The sequence below is a fragment of the Corythoichthys intestinalis genome, chromosome 1 (genome assembly GCF_030265065.1).
Source record: "Corythoichthys intestinalis isolate RoL2023-P3 chromosome 1, ASM3026506v1, whole genome shotgun sequence".
Taxonomy (NCBI): domain Eukaryota; kingdom Metazoa; phylum Chordata; class Actinopteri; order Syngnathiformes; family Syngnathidae; genus Corythoichthys; species Corythoichthys intestinalis.
The window spans coordinates 55,380,655-55,401,871 of NC_080395.1; the positions used below are offsets into that span (position 1 = coordinate 55,380,655).

Consider the following 21,217-nt stretch of genomic DNA (forward strand, 5'->3'; position numbering starts at 1 on the left):
GAGACGAAAAGTGGACAACGAAAATCGCTGTTTCAATGAGGAATGGAGCTACAAATATGCGTCCATTTTACTAACTGCAAGTTCCAAAACCTATGTACTTAATATGCTTAAAGACAATTGTGCATTTATGCTGTGAAAATGTGAAACGCCATTATGTTAAAGAGCACAGCTCTTTTGAAGTTTCTTCCTAAATCAGAATTGAGAAGGCAAGAAATTAACAGGTTGAAGCAGTCATAGCAAGAGTCTGTCAGGGAAACCGGGCAGGCAGGTGGTGTGGACCCAAATGCAGGGAAACAAAAGGCAGGTGGTGGTGAACTCAAAAAACGTTTTAATAATAACTAACAAAAGCACAAAGTACAACCAAAAGTACTGGGGATAAAAAATGCAAGGTTTAAACAAAACTTACTTTATCGGAGGAACCAATACACGAGGGCTTGGACAGGACTTCGACATCGACGTTGACATAGACAATGACGCAACAAGGAGTGAAAAGAAACTGGTAGCTTATACACACACACACACACACACACACAGCCTTGTTTTTCTGTCATTGTAGGGACACCTGACAAGACCGTGCATTATGGGGACCACCCTTTCTGAATGTCGTAGAGAGCTGAAAAAAATCAGGGAGCATCCTCGAAAATTGTACAATGCAAAAATCACTTTAAATTTCCATTTAGACAAAGTATAGAGGCATCGACCTGACTACAGACCGACTTATGGGGACATTTTTTCGTTTTCGTCACTTATGGGGTCAATAACGATACACAATACCTGTTTTTTATCCCTTCCTGGGTACCGCTTACACAAACCTCAGATCATACTTACTTCTGGGGTCAGTAACTTTACACACTGACCGGTTTTTCCTCTCTTCTTGGTACCGCTTACACAAACGTCAGATCATACCTTCTTCTGGGGTCAGTAACTATGCACACCATCTGTTTTTCTCCCTTTCTGGGTACCAGTTAGAAAAACGTCAGATCATGCCTACTTCTGGGGACGGTAATAATGCACACCACCCACACAAATGTCAGATCATTGTGACTTTGTGGAACCACTCTATGTCACCCGAAGAACATGCCGTAAAACTACTAATTGACCAGGTAGTATTAAGTTTTTTTTATATGTGCATTTTCTTCAGTGACCATTGATGTGTCAAAACTGACACATAATATTTTAATGGAATGTGCCTTAAAACTTTTTTTTTTTCCTCTTGGCATTAAGTTATTCTTTGTCTTGGACTTCTGATATTCAATTTCTGTAGTAACTTTGCACAGGTTGTTCTAGCATTGCTCAAATAAATCACTGCATAGCCATATAAGAACTACAGTGATCCCTCGCTACATTGCGCCCTCAGTCCATCGCTGATATTTCCTTGCTAAACAGCAAGTTGATTTGAGAGGACTCAGTCAATGAAGAATTTAAAGAATTATACTGTTATAGTAAACTATACTCTTTCCAATGCTAAATCTGAGTAAAAGCATTGAACACACACAAAAAAGAATTTTTTTTTTTTTTTAATGTAAATAAGCTACACATCTACTTCGCCGATTTCGATTATAATGGGGGGATCCCCTTTAACCACGAAAAACGAGGGATCATTGTATATCACTGCATTAATTACGATACATTTGCAGTTTAAATTCTACCTTATGTTGGATAAAAATTTACTGGAATTTCAGACTGTACACTACGGTTCAAAAGTTTGGGGTTCAAACAATCAGCAATATTTACAAATAATTGGTTGTTTACATAGGCTGCACTCGACTTTTAGCCGCAGGAGTGCACTTTAGGTTCTAAAAATCCATAGATAGGCAACACTTGACCGTAAACCGCAAGTCGAAGGGGGGGTTATAGTTCGAAAAGTTTTAGCCAGTAACAGTGAAGTGCAACATGCACAAGGTAAGTCATCGTCTTTATTCTCTCTTAACTGCTGTATCGCTTCAAAACAGACGAAACAAGTGCAAACAGTTATACACAAACTTAACTATCAATGGCATATGCAAAAGACCAAACACTTTGCAAAAGAAAAGCACGAATGCAACCTGCCACAACACGATCCCCAATTTCTAAAGCGCGATTGCAAACTGGCAAAAGCAAGAACCCCAATTGCCACAGCACAACTTCAAAAGGATGACACAGAAGTTAAAAAAAAAAAAGGACGACACTTCGTGTATTGCTATATGTGCTTTGTGACCATCTGTACAGACCTCCGTGAAGTCCCTCCACCCCATCAGTCGCAAATTTATATGAAAATGTCAATCATTTGTGCTGTAAAAAATGTTGTTTATGCTGGTATCATTTTATATATATTTAGATATGAATTTCCAGTGAGGATGTCATAACTCCCATGGCTCACGGAGCGTATCAAGTCTCAATAACGAGGGTGTCAATAACGAGCAGAAACGAATTCGGGTCCATTTTGTAGTGAATGGGGGGGCTTGAGATTTGAATTACGAGTGATGACGTCACCCTCAGCTCCTCATTAACCGCAAAATGGACCAGAAGTGCCATTCGTTCCTGATACGTTCGTGCTAGTTGTTTGGACAGCCCTCTGTTATTGAGAGTTGATAAGCTCCGTCAGCCATGGGAGTTATGACGTCTTCACTCGAAATTAATATCTCAATATCTATAAAACGATCGCAGCACAAACGACAATTTTTTACAGCACAAACAATTGACACCATTTTTTAAATCAAAATGGGAGGTTGATTGACCTCAAACCTATAAGAGAAATATTGCAACAATAGCAGGACACAAAAAAAAAAAAAAAACGCACAAACTATTGCCATCATTTTTATATAAATTTTCATCTGATGGGGCAACTTCACGGAGGTCTGTAGAGATGGTCACAAAGCACATATAGCAATATAAAAAGGGTCACCATATATAACCCCTACATCCCCCTAAACTCTCCTTTTGAGATCTGTGATCTTGTTTTTAATGTAAAATTTTACTGCTGACCAATGCCTGTTTTTGAGTGCTACTTGTTCCTTTTTAAGGCAGTCATCGCAGTCGCTCTTCCGTGGAACACGGCAGGTAGTGATGAATGACATCATATGCTTCTCAACAGCCAAGACCTCTTTCTTCCATGGCTTCTTTTTAACCGGTTGTCGACCTTTACAAAAACAAACATTCATCATTAAATTTGTTTCAAATTAGTCAAGTCATTTAGTCCATGACACGCTGTTCTAAATATGGCTGTTGCGTAGTGCACAGTCAACTAGCCCAAGCACTGTAAATGTACTAGCACATCACAATATCATTTCCAAAATAAATGAAAATATATATACAGTATATCTGAAAAGTTAATTAGAGAAATAAACATTGAAATCAACATTAAAAACATCTCAGGAAACTTACCTTTTCCTTTTTTGGGTGACTTTTGTTTCCGTTTGGTGGACTGACGTTTGGGTATATGCTGAGGAGATGGTCCATCAACGTGCATAACAGATGGCATCGAGGAGGCTTTTGAGGTATTTGTAAGGTGAAACAAATCTTTGATGATATCCTTCTTAACGAGAGAGTCGACACATTGCAAACCTTCACTCTCATCTGATTCCTCACTTGTGCCTGGAATATATTCATCTCCACTGTCCTCTGAGGTGGAGTAAAGAAGCTCTCCATTACCGTCAATTTCATTTCCCACCTAGAAAAAAAAACTTATAAAGGAAAGAAGGCAGACGACCAATGAAAAGACTCAACACAATTCCTAATACTAGAGCTGGGAATCTTTGGGCACCTAACGATTTGATTACGATTCAGAGGCTCAGATTCGATTATAAAACGATTATTGATGCACCCCACTCTTTTTTTTTTTTTTTTTTTAAATTACTTTTGTACATTAGTTCCAAAATTGTTCAAAAATCCTCTCAGGCTAAACCAAACTACTGTTTCAATATCAAGTTAACATATAGCAGTAAACAAATATACAAAAATAACAGTAAATTAAAAAACTCCAGTCCCCATTCTATATCAGCAGCTTTAAACTACTTTCAATTAATTTAATGTTGTGAATCAACCGTTAAAGTTGTTAAAATTGCTCCTGTTATTCCATAATTTCTCTTTTGTCTACTTTCAACATGTAAAAGTTTTAAAACTATTTTAAAGATAGATTCAAGTCAATATTTTACCGATTTAGGAGTATTTTAGATAAAAAGTTAATTAGGTTCGCTTGGAAGGTTCGCAACAACAGCCTTGCAGGGAAGTGTACTGCTTTAAGATGGCGGCCGTTACTAACGCCCGCATCTAGTTTTTTTTTAGATGTGCTGGTAACGATACCGAAGCTATAATGCATCTAGTCCTATATAAATGATATCTACCGTAACATAATGTGGCTTGTAGCAGCTTTTCGGCAGCAGTCAGGTATGTTGTTGTTGTTTTTTTTATCTCGTAGCATGAGTTGAGCTAGAGCCGTGAGTTGAGCATTGGCGTTACCCGAGGGGCCGGGTAATGAGAGGCATTATGTTTAGCTACTCTCGCTCCGTCCCTAATTGCGTACCGAAGACCGCGCGGCGCGCTGAGTGTGTCGTACTTCTGCTTTACTTGGCATATTTCAATAATCGGAATTTGGATGTTTGTGAATCGTTCTCGAATCTTCCACGGCCGAATCGCGAATAATCTAAGAATCGGAAATTTTGCACACTTCTACCTAATACATACCTGATAACGACTAAGTGTGCTGTTGACCTGCATACATTTAGTTCTCCTGAGCTTTGGGATAGTACTTTGGTAAAGATTTATGGATAGCTCCTGGGATTCATCAGAATCAGTGTAGTTAACCAAACCCATATTGTGCAGGTTTTTTTTGTCCATGGGAAAAGAATGGTTTGAATCCAATTTCTAAAGAACAAAGAAACCATGAATTGCTGAATACCGTCACAGAGGAAAGAGGTCTACACACAAATATCAAAAACGGTATATATCCAACATTGAAAAACAAAAAGTACCTTCACTTCTGACTTCGTAGGTCCTAGAGAGGAATGCTCGGTGGTGCTTGACATCTCAAATTCCGGAGATTCACTTAAATTCAACTGTACGTCCTGTCAACAAGTTGAGATTTAGGTTGACAATATTTACAATGAGGAGCAGAAGTATTTGCATCCACTTACAAAATAGGTAGAGGTCTGATATTTCAATCATAGATGCATTTCCACTTATACAGACAATCTAAAAAAATCCGGAACTCACATTGTGTAATTTTTTAAATTTATTTGTAATTTATTGAGGTTCATAAGTATTTGTACCCCTGAGAATCAGCAATAGTTATAACTAGAGCCGTCCCGACTAGTCGATGTCATCGATGACGTAATTGCGTCGACGGGTAATGACGGGTTAAAATTTTTTTTAATGCGGATAAAGTTTAGAATGGCGGGCGCTCGCGATGCAAGCGGTTGTTACTGGCACCTCCAAGGGGGCCGCTGTTATTTCAATGTGACCGCCAATGTCAGATTGAGCAAATAGGAAGAAAGTGGACGAGCGAGAGAGAGGGAGCGAGAGAGAGGGAGTTGGAAAAGTTTGTGGGTATCGCGGAGTTGAGTGGCTGCATCCCCCACATTTTTGTTTTGGTCAATAAAAGTATCTAAAGAGCTATCCGACGCCTCTCGGTGTTTTTATGCACGCCGCCGCCTTCCGGAGGAGGAAATCAGACGAACAGACGACAACGAACCAAGTGAATCACTGGTTCACTTGTCAGTACGGCGAGGAGTTAAAAACACCGCCAATTACCAAAAGGGCAGAATTGGTAACACCTGAAAGTGGCAAAAAGCCCAAAAACCGGACCAGAATAGCCAGAGCCTGGAATTATTTCAAGGAAAATATGGAGGGTGCCACCGTGTGTACTCTTTGCTAAGCTGGGCTCACATACCATGGTAGCACATCGGCTATGAACGAACACTTGAAGCGCAGTCACTAGTGGTGCAACGGTTTGCGGTTCAAAGCCGAACCGTATGGTTCGGCCAGTACGGTTCAATACGCCTTTATGAACCGCGCCTTTTCGGTTTTGCAATTAATGTATTCTGAACGCTTGTGGAATGAATTGATCGGCCTCTGTGTGCCTGTGTGTGACATGAAGCACCGCTGTGGAGAAATTCCCGCCCCGCAAGTAAATGTCGGATCGCTGTCAAGCACCTGTGTAATAGAAGCAGAGAGCGGGGCAAATACTTATGAACCCCAGTAAATTATAATTGAATTATAGAAAAATCATACAATGCCAGTTGCGTTTTTTTAATTTATTTTTTTAAACTATATCTCCATAAGTGGAAATGCATCTATGAATGACATTTTAATCCTCTATTTACTTAAGGGGTGAACTCACAAGGAGTGCAAATACTTCTGCACCTCACTGTACTTGCTACAGATTTTCTACCAATTTTTAAGCATTAGCAATCCATGAGAACATTTATTTTATCAGTTTGACTGTCTCAGTATAGCTGATGCCAAGTCGCTTTATCTTGATGTATTTTATCCATTTTGTTTGCTAACAATATAGTGTGCAATGGACCCCAGGAGAGCCAGGAAGTACTGAAAGTCCCCCAAATAAAAAGCTGCAGTGGATGGTAATGTTGTAGATTATTTCAGACTAAGAGTTTATACAACTTCTGTTATTATTTCAATAAACTCATGATGAAACAGGTTATCAAATAGTATTTAAAAAAAAAAAAAAAAAATACTTTACGGGGTCCCCACAAACATTGTGAAACCTGACACACACCCACTAAGCTGGGCTGGGCTGTACTGTATTTCAAGTCTCGAACAATTGGCTGAAGTCAGATAAACTGCAGCTTTAAAGCACAAGCGATACATACCTCCATTGCAGCGTCTGTAGATTTCGGAGACTGTTGCTCTCTGGTTCTGGAGATCCCAACCTCAAAATATTCAGTCACAGTGGAATGGCTTCCTCCATCCTGATCAACAAGTTGAGAATTCATTAACAAACATCAAATGTATATCTCTATGCATTTTAAGATTTAGCCATATACAACAACAAAATTCCATAACTCAGTTGAATCCACTCACTATGGCCGATTCAAAATCACTTTTATCGTGATGCATTTGTTCTTTTTTTGACTAGCATTTTATCCATTTGAGTATTAATGAAAACAATAATGTGTTAGGGACCACATCAGTGCCCGACATGTCCTAAACGTCTCCCAAATTAACAGCTGCAGTGGCTGGTAATGTTGTAGATTATTTAAGACTAAGGGTATATACAACTTCTGTTATTATTTCAATAAACTCATGATGAAACAGGTTATTAAATACTATTTTTAAAAACAAAATAAATAACTTTACGGGGTCCCCACAATCATTGTAAAACCTGACACACACCCACTAAGCTGGGCTTGGGTGTACTATATTTCAAGACTCGAACAATTGGCTGAAGTCAGACAAACTTTAGCTTTAAAGCACAAGCGATGCATACCTCCATTGCAGCGTCTGTAGATTTCGGAGACTGTTGCTCTCTGGTTCTGGAGATCCCAACTTCAGAATATTCAGTCACAGTGGAATGGCTTCCTCCATCCTGATCAACAAGTTGAGAATATAATTCATTAACAAACATCAAATGTATATCTCTATGCATTTTAAGATTTAGCCATATACAACAACAAAATTCCATAACTCAGTTGAATCCACTCACTATGGCCGATTCAAAATCACTTTTATCGTGATGCATTTGTTCTTTTTTTGACTAGCATTTTATTCATTTGAGGTTTAATGAAAACAATAATGTGTTAGGGACCACATCAGTGCCCGACATGTCCTAAACGTCTCCCAAATTAACAGCTGCAGTGGCTTGTAATGTTGTAGATTATTTCAGACTAAGGGTATATACAACTTCTGTTATTATTTCAATAAACTCATGATGAAAAAGGTTATTAAATAGTATTTTTAAAAACAAAATAAATAACTTTACGGGGTCCCCACAAACATTGTAAAACCTGACACACACCCACTAAGCTGGGCTGGGCTGTACTGTATTTCAAGTCTCGAACAATTGGCTGAAGTTAGATAAACTGCAGCTTTAAAGCACAAGCGATGCATACCTCCTTTGCAGCGTCTGTAGATTTCGGAGACTGTTGCTCTCTGTTTCTGGAGATCCCAACCTCAGAATATTCAGTCACAGTGGAATGGCTTCCTCCATCCTGATCAACAAGTTGAGAATATAATTCATTAACAAACATCAAATGTATATCTCTATGCATTTTAAGATTTAGCCATATACAACAACAACATTCCATAACTCAGTTGAATCCACTCACTATGGCCGATTCAAAATCACTTTTATCGTGATGCATTTGTTCTTTTTTTGACTAGCATTTTATTCATTTGAGGATTAATGAAAACAATAATGTGTTAGGGACCACATCAGTGCCCGACATGTCCTAAACGTCTCCCAAATTAACAGCTGCAGTGGCTGGTAATGTTGTAGATTATTTAAGACTAAGGGTATAAACAACTTCTGTTATTATTTCAATAAACTCATGATGAAACAGGTTATTAAATAGTATTTTTAAAAACAAAATAAATAACTTTACGGGGTCCCCACAATCATTGTAAAACCTGACACACACCCACTAAGCTGGGCTTGGGTGTACTATATTTCAAGACTCGAACAATTGGCTGAAGTCAGACAAACTGTAGCTTTAAAGCACAAGCGATGCATACCTCCATTGCAGCGTCTGTAGATTTCGGAGACTGTTGCTCTCTGGTTCTGGAGATCCCAACCTCAGAATATTCAGTCACAGTGGAATGGCTTCCTCCATCCTGATCAACAAGTTGAGAATATAATTCATTAACAAACATCAAATGTATATCTCTATGCATTTTAAGATTTAGCCATATACAACAACAAAATTCCATAACTCAGTTGAATCCACTCACTATGGCCGATTCAAAATCACTTTTATCGTGATGCATTTGCTCTTTTTTTGACTAGCATTTTATTCATTTGAGGTTTAATGAAAACAATAATGTGTTAGGGACCACATCAGTGCCCGACATGTCCTAAACGTCTCCCAAATTAACAGCTGCAGTGGCTGGTAATGTTGTAGATTATTTAAGACTAAGGGTATATACAACTTCTGTTATTATTGCAATAAACTCATGATGAAACAGGTTATTAAATAGTATTTTTAAAAACAAAATAAATAACTTTACGGGGTCCCCACAAACATTGTAAAACCTGACACACACACACACTAAGCTGGGCTGGGCTGGACTGTATTTCAAGTCTCGAACAATTGGCTGAAGTCAGATAAACTGCAGCTTTAAAGCACAAGCGATGCATACCTCCATTGCAGCGTGTGTAGATTTCGGAGACTGTTGCTCTCTGTTTCTGGAGATCCCAACCTCAGAATATTCAGTCACAGTGGAATGGCTTCCTCCATCCTGATCAACAAGTTGAGAATATAATTCATTAACAAACATCAAATGTATATCTCTATGCATTTTAAGATTTAGCCATATACAACAACAAAATTCCATAACTCAGTTGAATCCACTCACTATGGCAGATTCAAAATCACTTTTATTGTGATGCATTTGTTCTCTTTTTGACTAGCATTTTATTCATTTGAGGTTTAATGAAAACAATAATGTGTTAGGGATCACATCAGTGCCCGACATGTCCTAAACGTCTCCCAAATTAACAGCTGCAGTGGCTGGTAATGTTGAAGATTATTTCAGACTAAGGGTATATACAACTTCTGTTATTATTTCAATAAACTCATGATGAAACAGGTTATTAAATAGTATTTTTAAAAACAAAATAAATAACTTTACGGGGTCCCCACAATCATTGTAAAACCTGACACACACCCACTAAGCTGGGCTTGGGTGTACTATATTTCAAGACTCGAACAATTGGCTGAAGTCAGACAAACTGTAGCTTTAAAGCACAAGCGATGCATACCTCCATTGCAGCGTCTGTAGATTTCGGAGACTGTTGCTCTCTGGTTCTGGAGATCCCAACCTCAGAATATTCAGTCACAGTGGAATGGCTTCCTCCATCCTGATCAACAAGTTGAGAATATAATTCATTAACAAACATCAAATGTATATCTCTATGCATTTTAAGATTTAGCCATATACAACAACAAAATTCCATAACTCAGTTGAATCCACTCACTATGGCCGATTCAAAATCACTTTTATCGTGATGCATTTGCTCTTTTTTTGACTAGCATTTTATTCATTTGAGGTTTAATGAAAACAATAATGTGTTAGGGACCACATCAGTGCCCGACATGTCCTAAACGTCTCCCAAATTAACAGCTGCAGTGGCTGGTAATGTAGATTATTTAAGACTAAGGGTATATACAACTTCTGTTATTATTGCAATAAACTCATGATGAAACAGGTTATTAAATAGTATTTTTAAAAACAAAATAAATAACTTTACGGGGTCCCCACAAACATTGTAAAACCTGACACACACACACACTAAGCTGGGCTGGGCTGGACTGTATTTCAAGTCTCGAACAATTGGCTGAAGTCAGATAAACTGCAGCTTTAAAGCACAAGCGATGCATACCTCCATTGCAGCGTGTGTAGATTTCGGAGACTGTTGCTCTCTGTTTCTGGAGATCCCAACCTCAGAATATTCAGTCACAGTGGAATGGCTTCCTCCATCCTGATCAACAAGTTGAGAATATAATTCATTAACAAACATCAAATGTATATCTCTATGCATTTTAAGATTTAGCCATATACAACAACAAAATTCCATAACTCAGTTGAATCCACTCACTATGGCAGATTCAAAATCACTTTTATCGTGATGCGTTTGTTCTCTTTTTGACTAGCATTTTATTCATTTGAGGTTTAATGAAAACAATAATGTGTTAGGGATCACATCAGTGCCCGACATGTCCTAAACGTCTCCCAAATTAACAGCTGCAGTGGCTGGTAATGTTGAAGATTATTTCAGACTAAGGGTATATACAACTTCTGTTATTATTTCAATAAACTCATGATGAAACAGGTTATTAAATAGTATTTTTAAAAACAAAATAAATAACTTTACGGGGTCCCCACAATCATTGTAAAACCTGACACACACCCACTAAGCTGGGCTTGGGTGTACTATATTTCAAGACTCGAACAATTGGCTGAAGTCAGACAAACTGTAGCTTTAAAGCACAAGCGATGCATACCTCCATTGCAGCGTCTGTAGATTTCGGAGACTGTTGCTCTCTGGTTCTGGAGATCCCAACCTCAGAATATTCAGTCACAGTGGAATGGCTTCCTCCATCCTGATCAACAAGTTGAGAATATAATTCATTAACAAACATCAAATGTATATCTCTATGCATTTTAAGATTTAGCCATATACAACAACAAAATTCCATAACTCAGTTGAATCCACTCACTATGGCCGATTCAAAATCACTTTTATCGTGATGCATTTGTTCTTTTTTTGACTAGCATTTTATTCATTTGAGGTTTAATGAAAACAATAATGTGTTAGGGACCACATCAGTGCCCGACATGTCCTAAACGTCTCCCAAATTAACAGCTGCAGTGGCTGGTAATGTTGTAGATTATTTAAGACTAAGGGTATATACAACTTCTGTTATTATTGCAATAAACTCATGATGAAACAGGTTATTAAATTGTATTTTTAAAAACAAAATAAATAACTTTACGGGGTCCCCACAAACATTGTAAAACCTGACACACACACACACTAAGCTGGGCTGGGCTGGACTGTATTTCAAGTCTCGAACAATTGGCTGAAGTCAGATAAACTGCAGCTTTAAAGCACAAGCGATGCATACCTCCATTGCAGCGTGTGTAGATTTCGGAGACTGTTGCTCTCTGTTTCTGGAGATCCCAACCTCAGAATATTCAGTCACAGTGGAATGGCTTCCTCCATCCTGATCAACAAGTTGAGAATATAATTCATTAACAAACATCAAATGTATATCTCTATGCATTTTAAGATTTAGCCATATACAACAACAAAATTCCATAACTCAGTTGAATCCACTCACTATGGCAGATTCAAAATCACTTTTATCGTGATGCATTTGTTCTCTTTTTGACTAGCATTTTATTCATTTGAGGTTTAATGAAAACAATAATGTGTTAGGGATCACATCAGTGCCCGACATGTCCTAAACGTCTCCCAAATTAACAGCTGCAGTGGCTGGTAATGTTGAAGATTATTTCAGACTAAGGGTATATACAACTTCTGTTATTATTTCAATAAACTCATGATGAAACAGGTTATTAAATAGTATTTTTAAAAACAAAATAAATAACTTTACGGGGTCCCCACAATCATTGTAAAACCTGACACACACCCACTAAGCTGGGCTTGGGTGTACTATATTTCAAGACTCGAACAATTGGCTGAAGTCAGACAAACTGTAGCTTTAAAGCACAAGCGATGCATACCTCCATTGCAGCGTCTGTAGATTTCGGAGACTGTTGCTCTCTGGTTCTGGAGATCCCAACCTCAGAATATTCAGTCACAGTGGAATGGCTTCCTCCATCCTGATCAACAAGTTGAGAATATAATTCATTAACAAACATCAAATGTATATCTCTATGCATTTTAAGATTTAGCCATATACAACAACAAAATTCCATAACTCAGTTGAATCCACTCACTATGGCCGATTCAAAATCACTTTTATCGTGATGCATTTGTTCTTTTTTTGACTAGCATTTTATTCATTTGAGGTTTAATGAAAACAATAATGTGTTAGGGACCACATCAGTGCCCGACATGTCCTAAACGTCTCCCAAATTAACAGCTGCAGTGGCTGGTAATGTTGAAGATTATTTCAGACTAAGGGTATATACAACTTCTGTTATTATTTCAATAAACTCATGATGAAACAGGTTATTAAATAGTATTTTTAAAAACAAAATAAATAACTTCACGGGGTCCCCACAATCATTGTAAAACCTGACACACACCCACTAAGCTGGGCTTGAGTGTACTATATTTCAAGACTCGAACAATTGGCTGAAGTCAGACAAACTGTAGTTTTAAAGCACAAGCGATGCATACCTCCATTGCAGCGTCTGTAGATTTCGGAGACTGTTGCTCTCTGGTTCTGGAGATCCCAACCTCAGAATATTCAGTCACAGTGGAATGGCTTCCTCCATCCTGATCAACAAGTTGAGAATATAATTCATTAACAAACATCAAATGTATATCTCTATGCATTTTAAGATTTAGCCATATACAACAACAAAATTCCATAACTCAGTTGAATCCACTCACTATGGCCGATTCAAAATCACTTTTATGGTGATGCATTTGTTCTTTTTTTGACTAGCATTTTATTCATTTGAGGTTTAATGAAAACAATAATGTGTTAGGGACCACATCAGTGCCCGACATATCCTAAACGTCTCCCAAATTAACAGCTGCAGTGGCTGGTAATGTTGTAGATTATTTAAGACTAAGGGTATATACAACTTCTGTTATTATTTCAATAAACTCATGATGAAACAGGTTATTAAATAGTATTTTTAAAAACAAAATAAATAACTTTACGGGGTCCCCACAATCATTGTAAAACCTGACACACACCCACTAAGCTGGGCTTGGGTGTACTATATTTCAAGACTCGAACAATTGGCTGAAGTCAGACAAACTTTAGCTTTAAAGCACAAGCGATGCATACCTCCATTGCAGCGTCTGTAGATTTCGGAGACTGTTGCTCTCTGGTTCTGGAGATCCCAACCTCAGAATATTCAGTCACAGTGGAATGGCTTCCTCCATCCTGATCAACAAGTTGAGAATATAACTCATTAACAAACATCAAATGTATATCTCTATGCATTTTAAGATTTAGCCATATACAACAACAAAAATCCATAACTCAGTTGAATCCACTCACTATGGCCGATTCAAAATCACTTTTATCGTGATGCATTTGTTCTCTTTTTGACTAGCATTTTATTCATTTGAGGTTTAATGAAAACAATAACGTGTTAGGGACCACATCAGTGCCCGACATGTCCTAAACGTCTCCCAAATTAACAGCTGCAGTGGCTGGTAATGTTGTAGATTATTTAAGACTAAGGGTATATACAACTTCTGTTATTATTTCAATAAACTCATGATGAAACAGGTTATTAAATAGTATTTTTAAAAACAAAATAAATAACTTTACGGGGTCCCCACAAACATTGTAAAACCTGACACACACCCACTAAGCTGGGCTGGGCTGGACTGTATTTCAAGTCTCGAACAATTGGCTGAAGTCAGATAAACTGCAGCTTTAAAGCACAAGCGATGCATACCTCCATTGCAGCGTGTGTAGATTTCGGAGACTGTTGCTCTCTGGTTCTGGAGACCCCAACCTCAGAATATTCAGTCACAGTGGAATGGCTTCCTCCAACCTAATCAACAAGTGGAGAAGTAATATAAACCATTAACCAATATGAGACAAACTGCAGCTTTAAAGCACATGCTATGCATACCTCCATATCCGAGTCTTTAGATTGTGGAGGCTGCTCTCTGGTCCTGGAAATTTCACTCTCAGCAGTTTTCGTCACAGTCGATTGTCCTTTGTCCTGATCCGCAAATGGAGACATACAATTTCTATTAATGTGATCATGCGATAAGGAGGAAAACAACTTTTAAATTAGTTTGTGGTTAGCCTACAAACAGTCAACCTGTTTACCATAAAATGAAAACAAACTGGAAACCCCAACATTTGAGGGACCAAAGCTCTGTTGCAAGTTATTTTTATGTCTGATACTTATTTGACAAACCTTTTTCCTCCAAGGCCAGTCCGCTGGTCCGTAGTCATAAGTTATCTCTTCACCAATGTCAAGGTCTCTTTGTGCAAATAAACACAGGTGAGGCTTGCCCTCTGTCACAATCATCTTCATTTTACAATTTGGGTGCTTGTGGTCATCATTGACCAGTCTTCCGAGACTGCCATCTTCTTTGGCAGCATCAATGCTTAAAAGACAATATGAAAAAAAATATATATAAAATATATAGAATATACAGTATATACACATTTAAAAGGGGAAGGGAAATGCACAATTGGGTCATATTATAATATATATATAATAACATATATATCCTCAGAGATCAAGTGATTTTTCTCAAGACAATTTATGTCTTATGGCATTGATTTTCACCTGAACAGTTAAAACACTGAATGCATGAAAAAATAAAAATCTGATAACTGCAATCTTAGCCTCACCACCAAGTTTTTTCTTGCCAGCGGAAATCAAAGACAAAGACTCTTCCTGTTCCATAGTCCATCTTTCTCTTTTGGGATTCATCCCAATCTATTAAATCTCCTCTGTACTCCACCACAAAATCTTCTTTCCTGAAAGGGGCTTTGGTAAATACTCCTCGACCTTGTATGAACAAAAACAAAGGTTTGTAGCTTCATCTTCATAATTTTGACACAATTACTATGGAAAAAAAAAAAAAAAAAAAAAAAAAAAAAAAAAAGAGTAGCAAGATCATCATTTGTACCACCATTTACTCTACAATGCCCTGATCACATTTTTGCACCTAAATCGGAGTCACCCCATTTTGAGGATTTGACAATTCCTGGTCACGATACAATAACAGGGCAATGTATTAAGATTAAGCCTGAACGATATATCATTTAAACATCTCCATCGCGAAGTGCATATGAGCGATAGTTTTATTTTTTTTTAATCCACAAATTTATGTTGGTTCATGCTTTCTCGGTCCCGAGCTGATCGCTTTAGTGTCACTCGTGCTCCCTCCATCCCTCTCCCAGCTCTATGTTCCTCTGCACAGTTGCTTATTAAAGTTAACGATGGTTGTGTTTGATCTTGCCACTGAAGCGGACTTCAAATGCACCAGATGTTTCAGTCATTGTTTAACTTGTTAAGCACTTCTTGCAAGAAGGAAGCGTGCGTTGGAATGAATGTGTGTGTGTGGAAACGTTCGAGGTAGCCGGTCTTCTAAGGGGTTTTCTTTGTACACCTGTTGTGTCTTGGAAATGAACGCCAATAGTGATTCTGCAGCCAAGGTAGATAAACAGAAGCATTTACTAAAGCACTTTATTCTTGTTTAAAAATGATTAGGTGGGACAGTTACATTTAAAACTGATCATCATTATTTCATTTGAAATGCTTAAAACCCATTTTTTAAAATATTTAGATACATTTTTTAAAGCATACTTTGGGGAAAAAAGTGAAAAACATGTCTAATATCTCTTTCCAATGCTAAAAAAATAGGTATAAATAAGTATTTTTAATATCACAATATATTGCAATCCCCCCAAAAATCGCAGCAATGTTTCTTCCAATATCGTTCAGGCCTAATTAAGATTAAAAAAAAAAAAAAAGGTAGAACTAGTTAATGTAAAAAAATTTCATATTCCAGATATCACTCTTGTATGATGATCTTATCATTAACGTCCTGCAACAGCCAGCAGAACATTCTATTTGTGGTACATATGCTTCTGCTGTTTCTGGATTTGTTGAAATATATACTTTTGTTTTTGTAATATCTGTGTACAACTGGATTGGTTTGTTATCAAGTTGTTTAGTGCAAACCGTTGTTTGGAAAATTAGGAAAATTAGTGAAAAAATAATTTGTTTACCTGAATAGCCTGGTGTTTGGGAAAAAAAAAAAAAAAAAAAAATAGAATTAAGATTGAACATTTGACGATACATCGCAGTATAGGAGATAAATGTGGACAAAATTGTTACTACCCTTTATATTAAAAAAAAAACAAAAAAAAACATATTCAGACATGGGCTGATAACTAGTTTCAAAGGATACCAAGGTTTTAAAATGTCTAATTATCCGATTGTTAGATGAGCTATTTCAATATTATTGGCTGCTTTTAAACCCTAACAAACGTTCTCGCTGAGCTTATGGTGTTGACAGTTCGCAGGAATCAAATCAGCTTCTCAAAGCCGAAGGACATGCTGTTTTGTTAATACGAATCTTAGGCACACAACACAGTTGTTCAATGTAATTGCGTATAGAGCCGTCCCAAGTAGTCGATGACATTGATGACGTACTGTAAATGGGTCGGTTAGCACAACATACTGTTGAATGTTGATAATGTGAATACATCGACACGAGCATACAGTCAATTGTTAACAAATATGCACTGCTAAAATGGCATAAGCTTGGGATCCCAGTGTTTCGGGCAGGGGATAAGAGTTACGTTTGTTATAGTGGTTTTTAGTTTTTATGTTTGTAGAACAGCGGTAACCAATATGGTGCCCGTCGTCATCAGGTGCCCTGCCCCCCAAAAAACAAATAAGTAGTCGACACTTTTAAAAATAGCTCACCAGTGATGCAATATTGTTAGTTCTCGATTCAACAATTTAAACTTGGTCTGAGCATTTTTTTTCAGTACAAAATATTCTACATATTGTTTGAGAAAACATGAATAATGTAAACAAATTATCAAAATAATGCATTTTAGATTTCTATTTTGATACCGTAATATTTGTACTCAAGGTTATCATACGGTAAGAAACTGATTTTGGCCCATGCCTGTACCCAATGGTCATTTAAAGTTAACCATATACGGATTTCCAATTTTTGGCACTGTTACATGCATAGGGTTAGCCAGCAATACAGTCAGCCACCATGAGAATTTGGCTGTTTTCAGGAGCATGAAGTTACTACATAAAGTTGCTTGAAAAGGTAAATTTTAAGCAATTTCCACAAAAATTGCCTTGCGCACCTCATAAAATGACATAAGGCAGGGGTTGGCAACCCAAAATGTTGACTCATGAAGACTCATATTGAACCAAAAAAAAAAAACCATGTCTGGAACCGCAAAAAATTACATATTAGCCTTATAATGAAGGCAACACATGCTGTACGAATCTATATTAGATATGTTAGCCAATGACCAAAATGACAAAGTTGGCTACAAATAGATCATGAGCCTTCATCATGAAATGTTTATTTTTCCTGCAGTGCATCCTATTGAGAATGACGCACCACGTGACTACTCTGTTGTACGATGCTACCTCAACTTTGAACTTCATCACAATATTAATGAATTGAATAAATGTTTGTGTCATGATTTTCCTACTACAGAAACCATATTAAAACAAAAAATATATTTACCTCCCCCATCTTTTTCAGACATTTTTCAAGAAGCTCCACGGAGCCACTAGGACAGTGCTAAAGAACCGCATGCAGCTCTAGAGCCGCGGGTTGCCGACCGCTGACATAAGGCGATTAAAAAATATATATATCACCGAAAAAAATAATGCAAGGCCACATTTAAATAATTTGAAAAAAATCTAAATAAATACTCTTTGAGATTTAGACACGTCTGACTTGAACTAAAACGCTAAGAAGTCAACTCGGATACAGTAAAACAAAAACAATAACTTACAGTATATCTCAGTGAACATTTTAATACCATACAGTACCTTTAAAAGAACTGATGTACTTCTTCTCCAACTCGAGAGTCTTATCCAGACCCATTAAAGCATGTTCAATGGCATCCTGTTTTGGTGATTTCCTGCTTCTCAGGGAAGGCATTGCCAATTCTGAAAAATAAAATATAATGATTTTACACATTATTGGTATTATAGGCTAAATTTCTGCCTGCTGCCACACCAATTTGTAATTTTCTTTAAACAATGTAGCTGCATTACATAGCTTTCTTAGCGCTTTTATAAAAGAGTTACACTATAATGCAAAACTATCTTGTTAAATTTGTCCACGCAAGAGGGTATACGTTAATGTCCTACATAGCATATTGCTAGTTTGCATAGAGGTGCTTCAATAAAAACGTTTTGGCTACTATGCTAAGCTAGCTCACTAAAGTAAGTCCTTGCAGCACATACATACCGGCACTGAATTTCTGCACTAACTGCATAGCATAGTTGTCTTATATGCTTATATAAATCGTTATCGCTACAATGCTAAATTAGTTGGTTAAATTACGTGCGCCTCAGAGCAAGGCCAATTATGTGCTAAATGCTACCATCACAACGAAGCTGCTTATTTTAAACGTTTTATTTTTAACTATACCATCACTCCAATCAAGGAGAGTGTATATTGGGTCAAAATAACACTTACCTCTGCGTTAAAACAGGTAGTATATGTACTTTAATCAGGGTGACTTTCCAAAAGTTGCACTTCCTCCTCTCATTCAATTGTTCTCATCTGCAATGCATTGGGCGGTGCTTAATCAGTCTTCCCGCGCCAGCTGTGAACGTCAATATGTTTTAACCCCTTCAGACTTGCTGCGGGAGGACATGATGCGTGCGCATCTCTAAACCAATAAATACAGTGAATTCAGTTGCAATTGTCACTTCTGGGAGATGATTGTATGAAACTTTACCCATTGAAATCAAATCATGAGTAGTGAGAAGCCCTCTTTGCTATTTTTGGCTCTTTCAAAACGAATAACGTAAAGTGCCCGTTTGTCATCAAAAACACATTAACATAAAAAATGACCAATAAAAACTTTAAATAACCAAACCAAAAAATTGCACTTTGTTGTGGTGTTTGAGTAAAAATCAGGGCAGATTGTATTATTTTTTTCCCATCAGTAAAACTGCGGGTCTGAAGGGGTCTCACTGTAACTTTAATTAATGTGTGGTTGTTAATAATTATATTTGAGTGACCTTTTTCAGGAAACACAATTTACATAAGAAGAGTTCATTTCCAAAAGCACGTCTTAAAATACACACACACACACACATATATATATATATATATATATATATATATATATATATAAATTCAAAAAATTGTTTGCTTTTACTCAAATTTCTGGTAAAACCTGTAATAACACTGAATAAAAAAGGGTATGTTGGGTAAAGCACAAAAATCAAGGTTATCACTCATAGCAGTCGCATGCTAAGAGTTAATTGCAATAAGTCGTGACAGACAGACAGATAGTGTGGTGACCCTTTGTTGTTTGACATAATTCACCCATCGTACTGGTGTGTCCATTTGGCCGAGCGCGTTACCGGCTACGTCACAGTCACGGACAGATACTTTAGAGCTGCGCGCGTTCTGGCTGAGTTCAGAGTTCACAGAAAGCAGCAGAGTTCCTAGCGAGTTACAAGAGACACATGAGCCGCCGAGCACGGCAAATAAGACTCCATCCAACGTCTTACCGCTTACCCTGGTGACCCCGACGAGCCTCGCTGAAGTCTCAGAGGCATTTTTGAACACTTTAAGCAATGGCGGACGCTAGCTTTTTCGAGCTGGCGACGTTTAATGAGTCTTCTGCGGCCGCGTTGTTCGCGTTCGCGGAGGAGCAGTTCGTCCTCCGTGGTATTTCCAACGACACCATCCGCTTCTACCACGTGGTAGCCGCGCTCGGGTACTCGACGGCGGTCAGAGCACAGCACTTCATAGTCTTTCCGCCGAGACGTCGCACGTCTCGACCTCTTCCTCGACCGCAGCTGAGCAACGCGTGCCGCCTCTCTTGGCGTCCGCTTCTCCGGCCTCGCCTGGGCGGAGCTGCGCGACGCGCTCCTCGTCCTGGACGGGCGCCCGATCGTCCTGCTCGGTCGTCCACCGCCTTGCATCCTGGTCGTCGCTTTTGGTCGCCCGCCGCCTGGCATCCTGGGCGTCCTCCAGACTGTTCTGCTCAGACTTCCCGCGTCCGGCGTCCTGGACGGCCGCCTGACCGTCTGTTCGGTCGTTTTCCACTGACGCCCCGGCAGAGCAACTCATGCATTCCGTTCTTTTGATTCGGGTTGCGCCTGGCGTCCTGTGTGGGTGAATTCTGGGGGGACCTGTGGGGTGACCCTTTGTTGTTTGACATAATTCACCCATCGTACTTGTGTGTCCATTTGGCCGAGCGCGTTACCGGCTACGTCACAGTCACGTGACAGACACTTTAGAGCCGTGCGCGTTCCGGCTGAGTTCAGAGTTCACAGAGAGCAGCAGAGTTCCTAGCGAGTTACAAGAAACACATGAGCCGCCGAGCACAGGAAATAAGACTCCATCCAACGTCTTACCGCTACGATAGATAGATAGATAGATAGATAGATAGATAGATAGATAGATAGATAGATAGATAGATAGATAGATAGATAGATAGATAGATAGATAGATAGATAGATAGATAGATAGATAGATAGATAGATAGATAGATAGATAGATAGATAGATAGATGATGTGTTTTTCCCGTCAACATAGTATACATACATAACATACTGCCCGATTAAGATTACTTTAAGATTTTTTTTCAAAAGCAGTTCTATTCTTTCTCCACGTGGTTATTCTGGTTGACTTGGCAAG

At 38.2% G+C, this 21,217-nt stretch overlaps 1 protein-coding gene across 1 annotated transcript; it reads right to left on the reverse strand.

Moving 5' to 3' along the window:
- Positions 1 to 518: 518 nt before the first annotated feature.
- LOC130923819 (uncharacterized) lies at positions 519 to 7,444 on the reverse strand. Its single transcript, XM_057849879.1, has 6 exons — positions 7,424 to 7,444; positions 6,807 to 6,905; positions 4,950 to 5,042; positions 4,663 to 4,842; positions 3,364 to 3,649; positions 519 to 3,118 (listed from the first exon to the last, which is right to left on the reverse strand). Exons 1-6 carry the CDS (start codon positions 7,427 to 7,429, stop codon positions 2,907 to 2,909), a joined length of 876 nt encoding a protein of 291 aa, XP_057705862.1. The 5' UTR covers positions 7,430 to 7,444; the 3' UTR covers positions 519 to 2,906.
- Between the last annotated feature and the right edge of the window lie 13,773 nt (positions 7,445 to 21,217).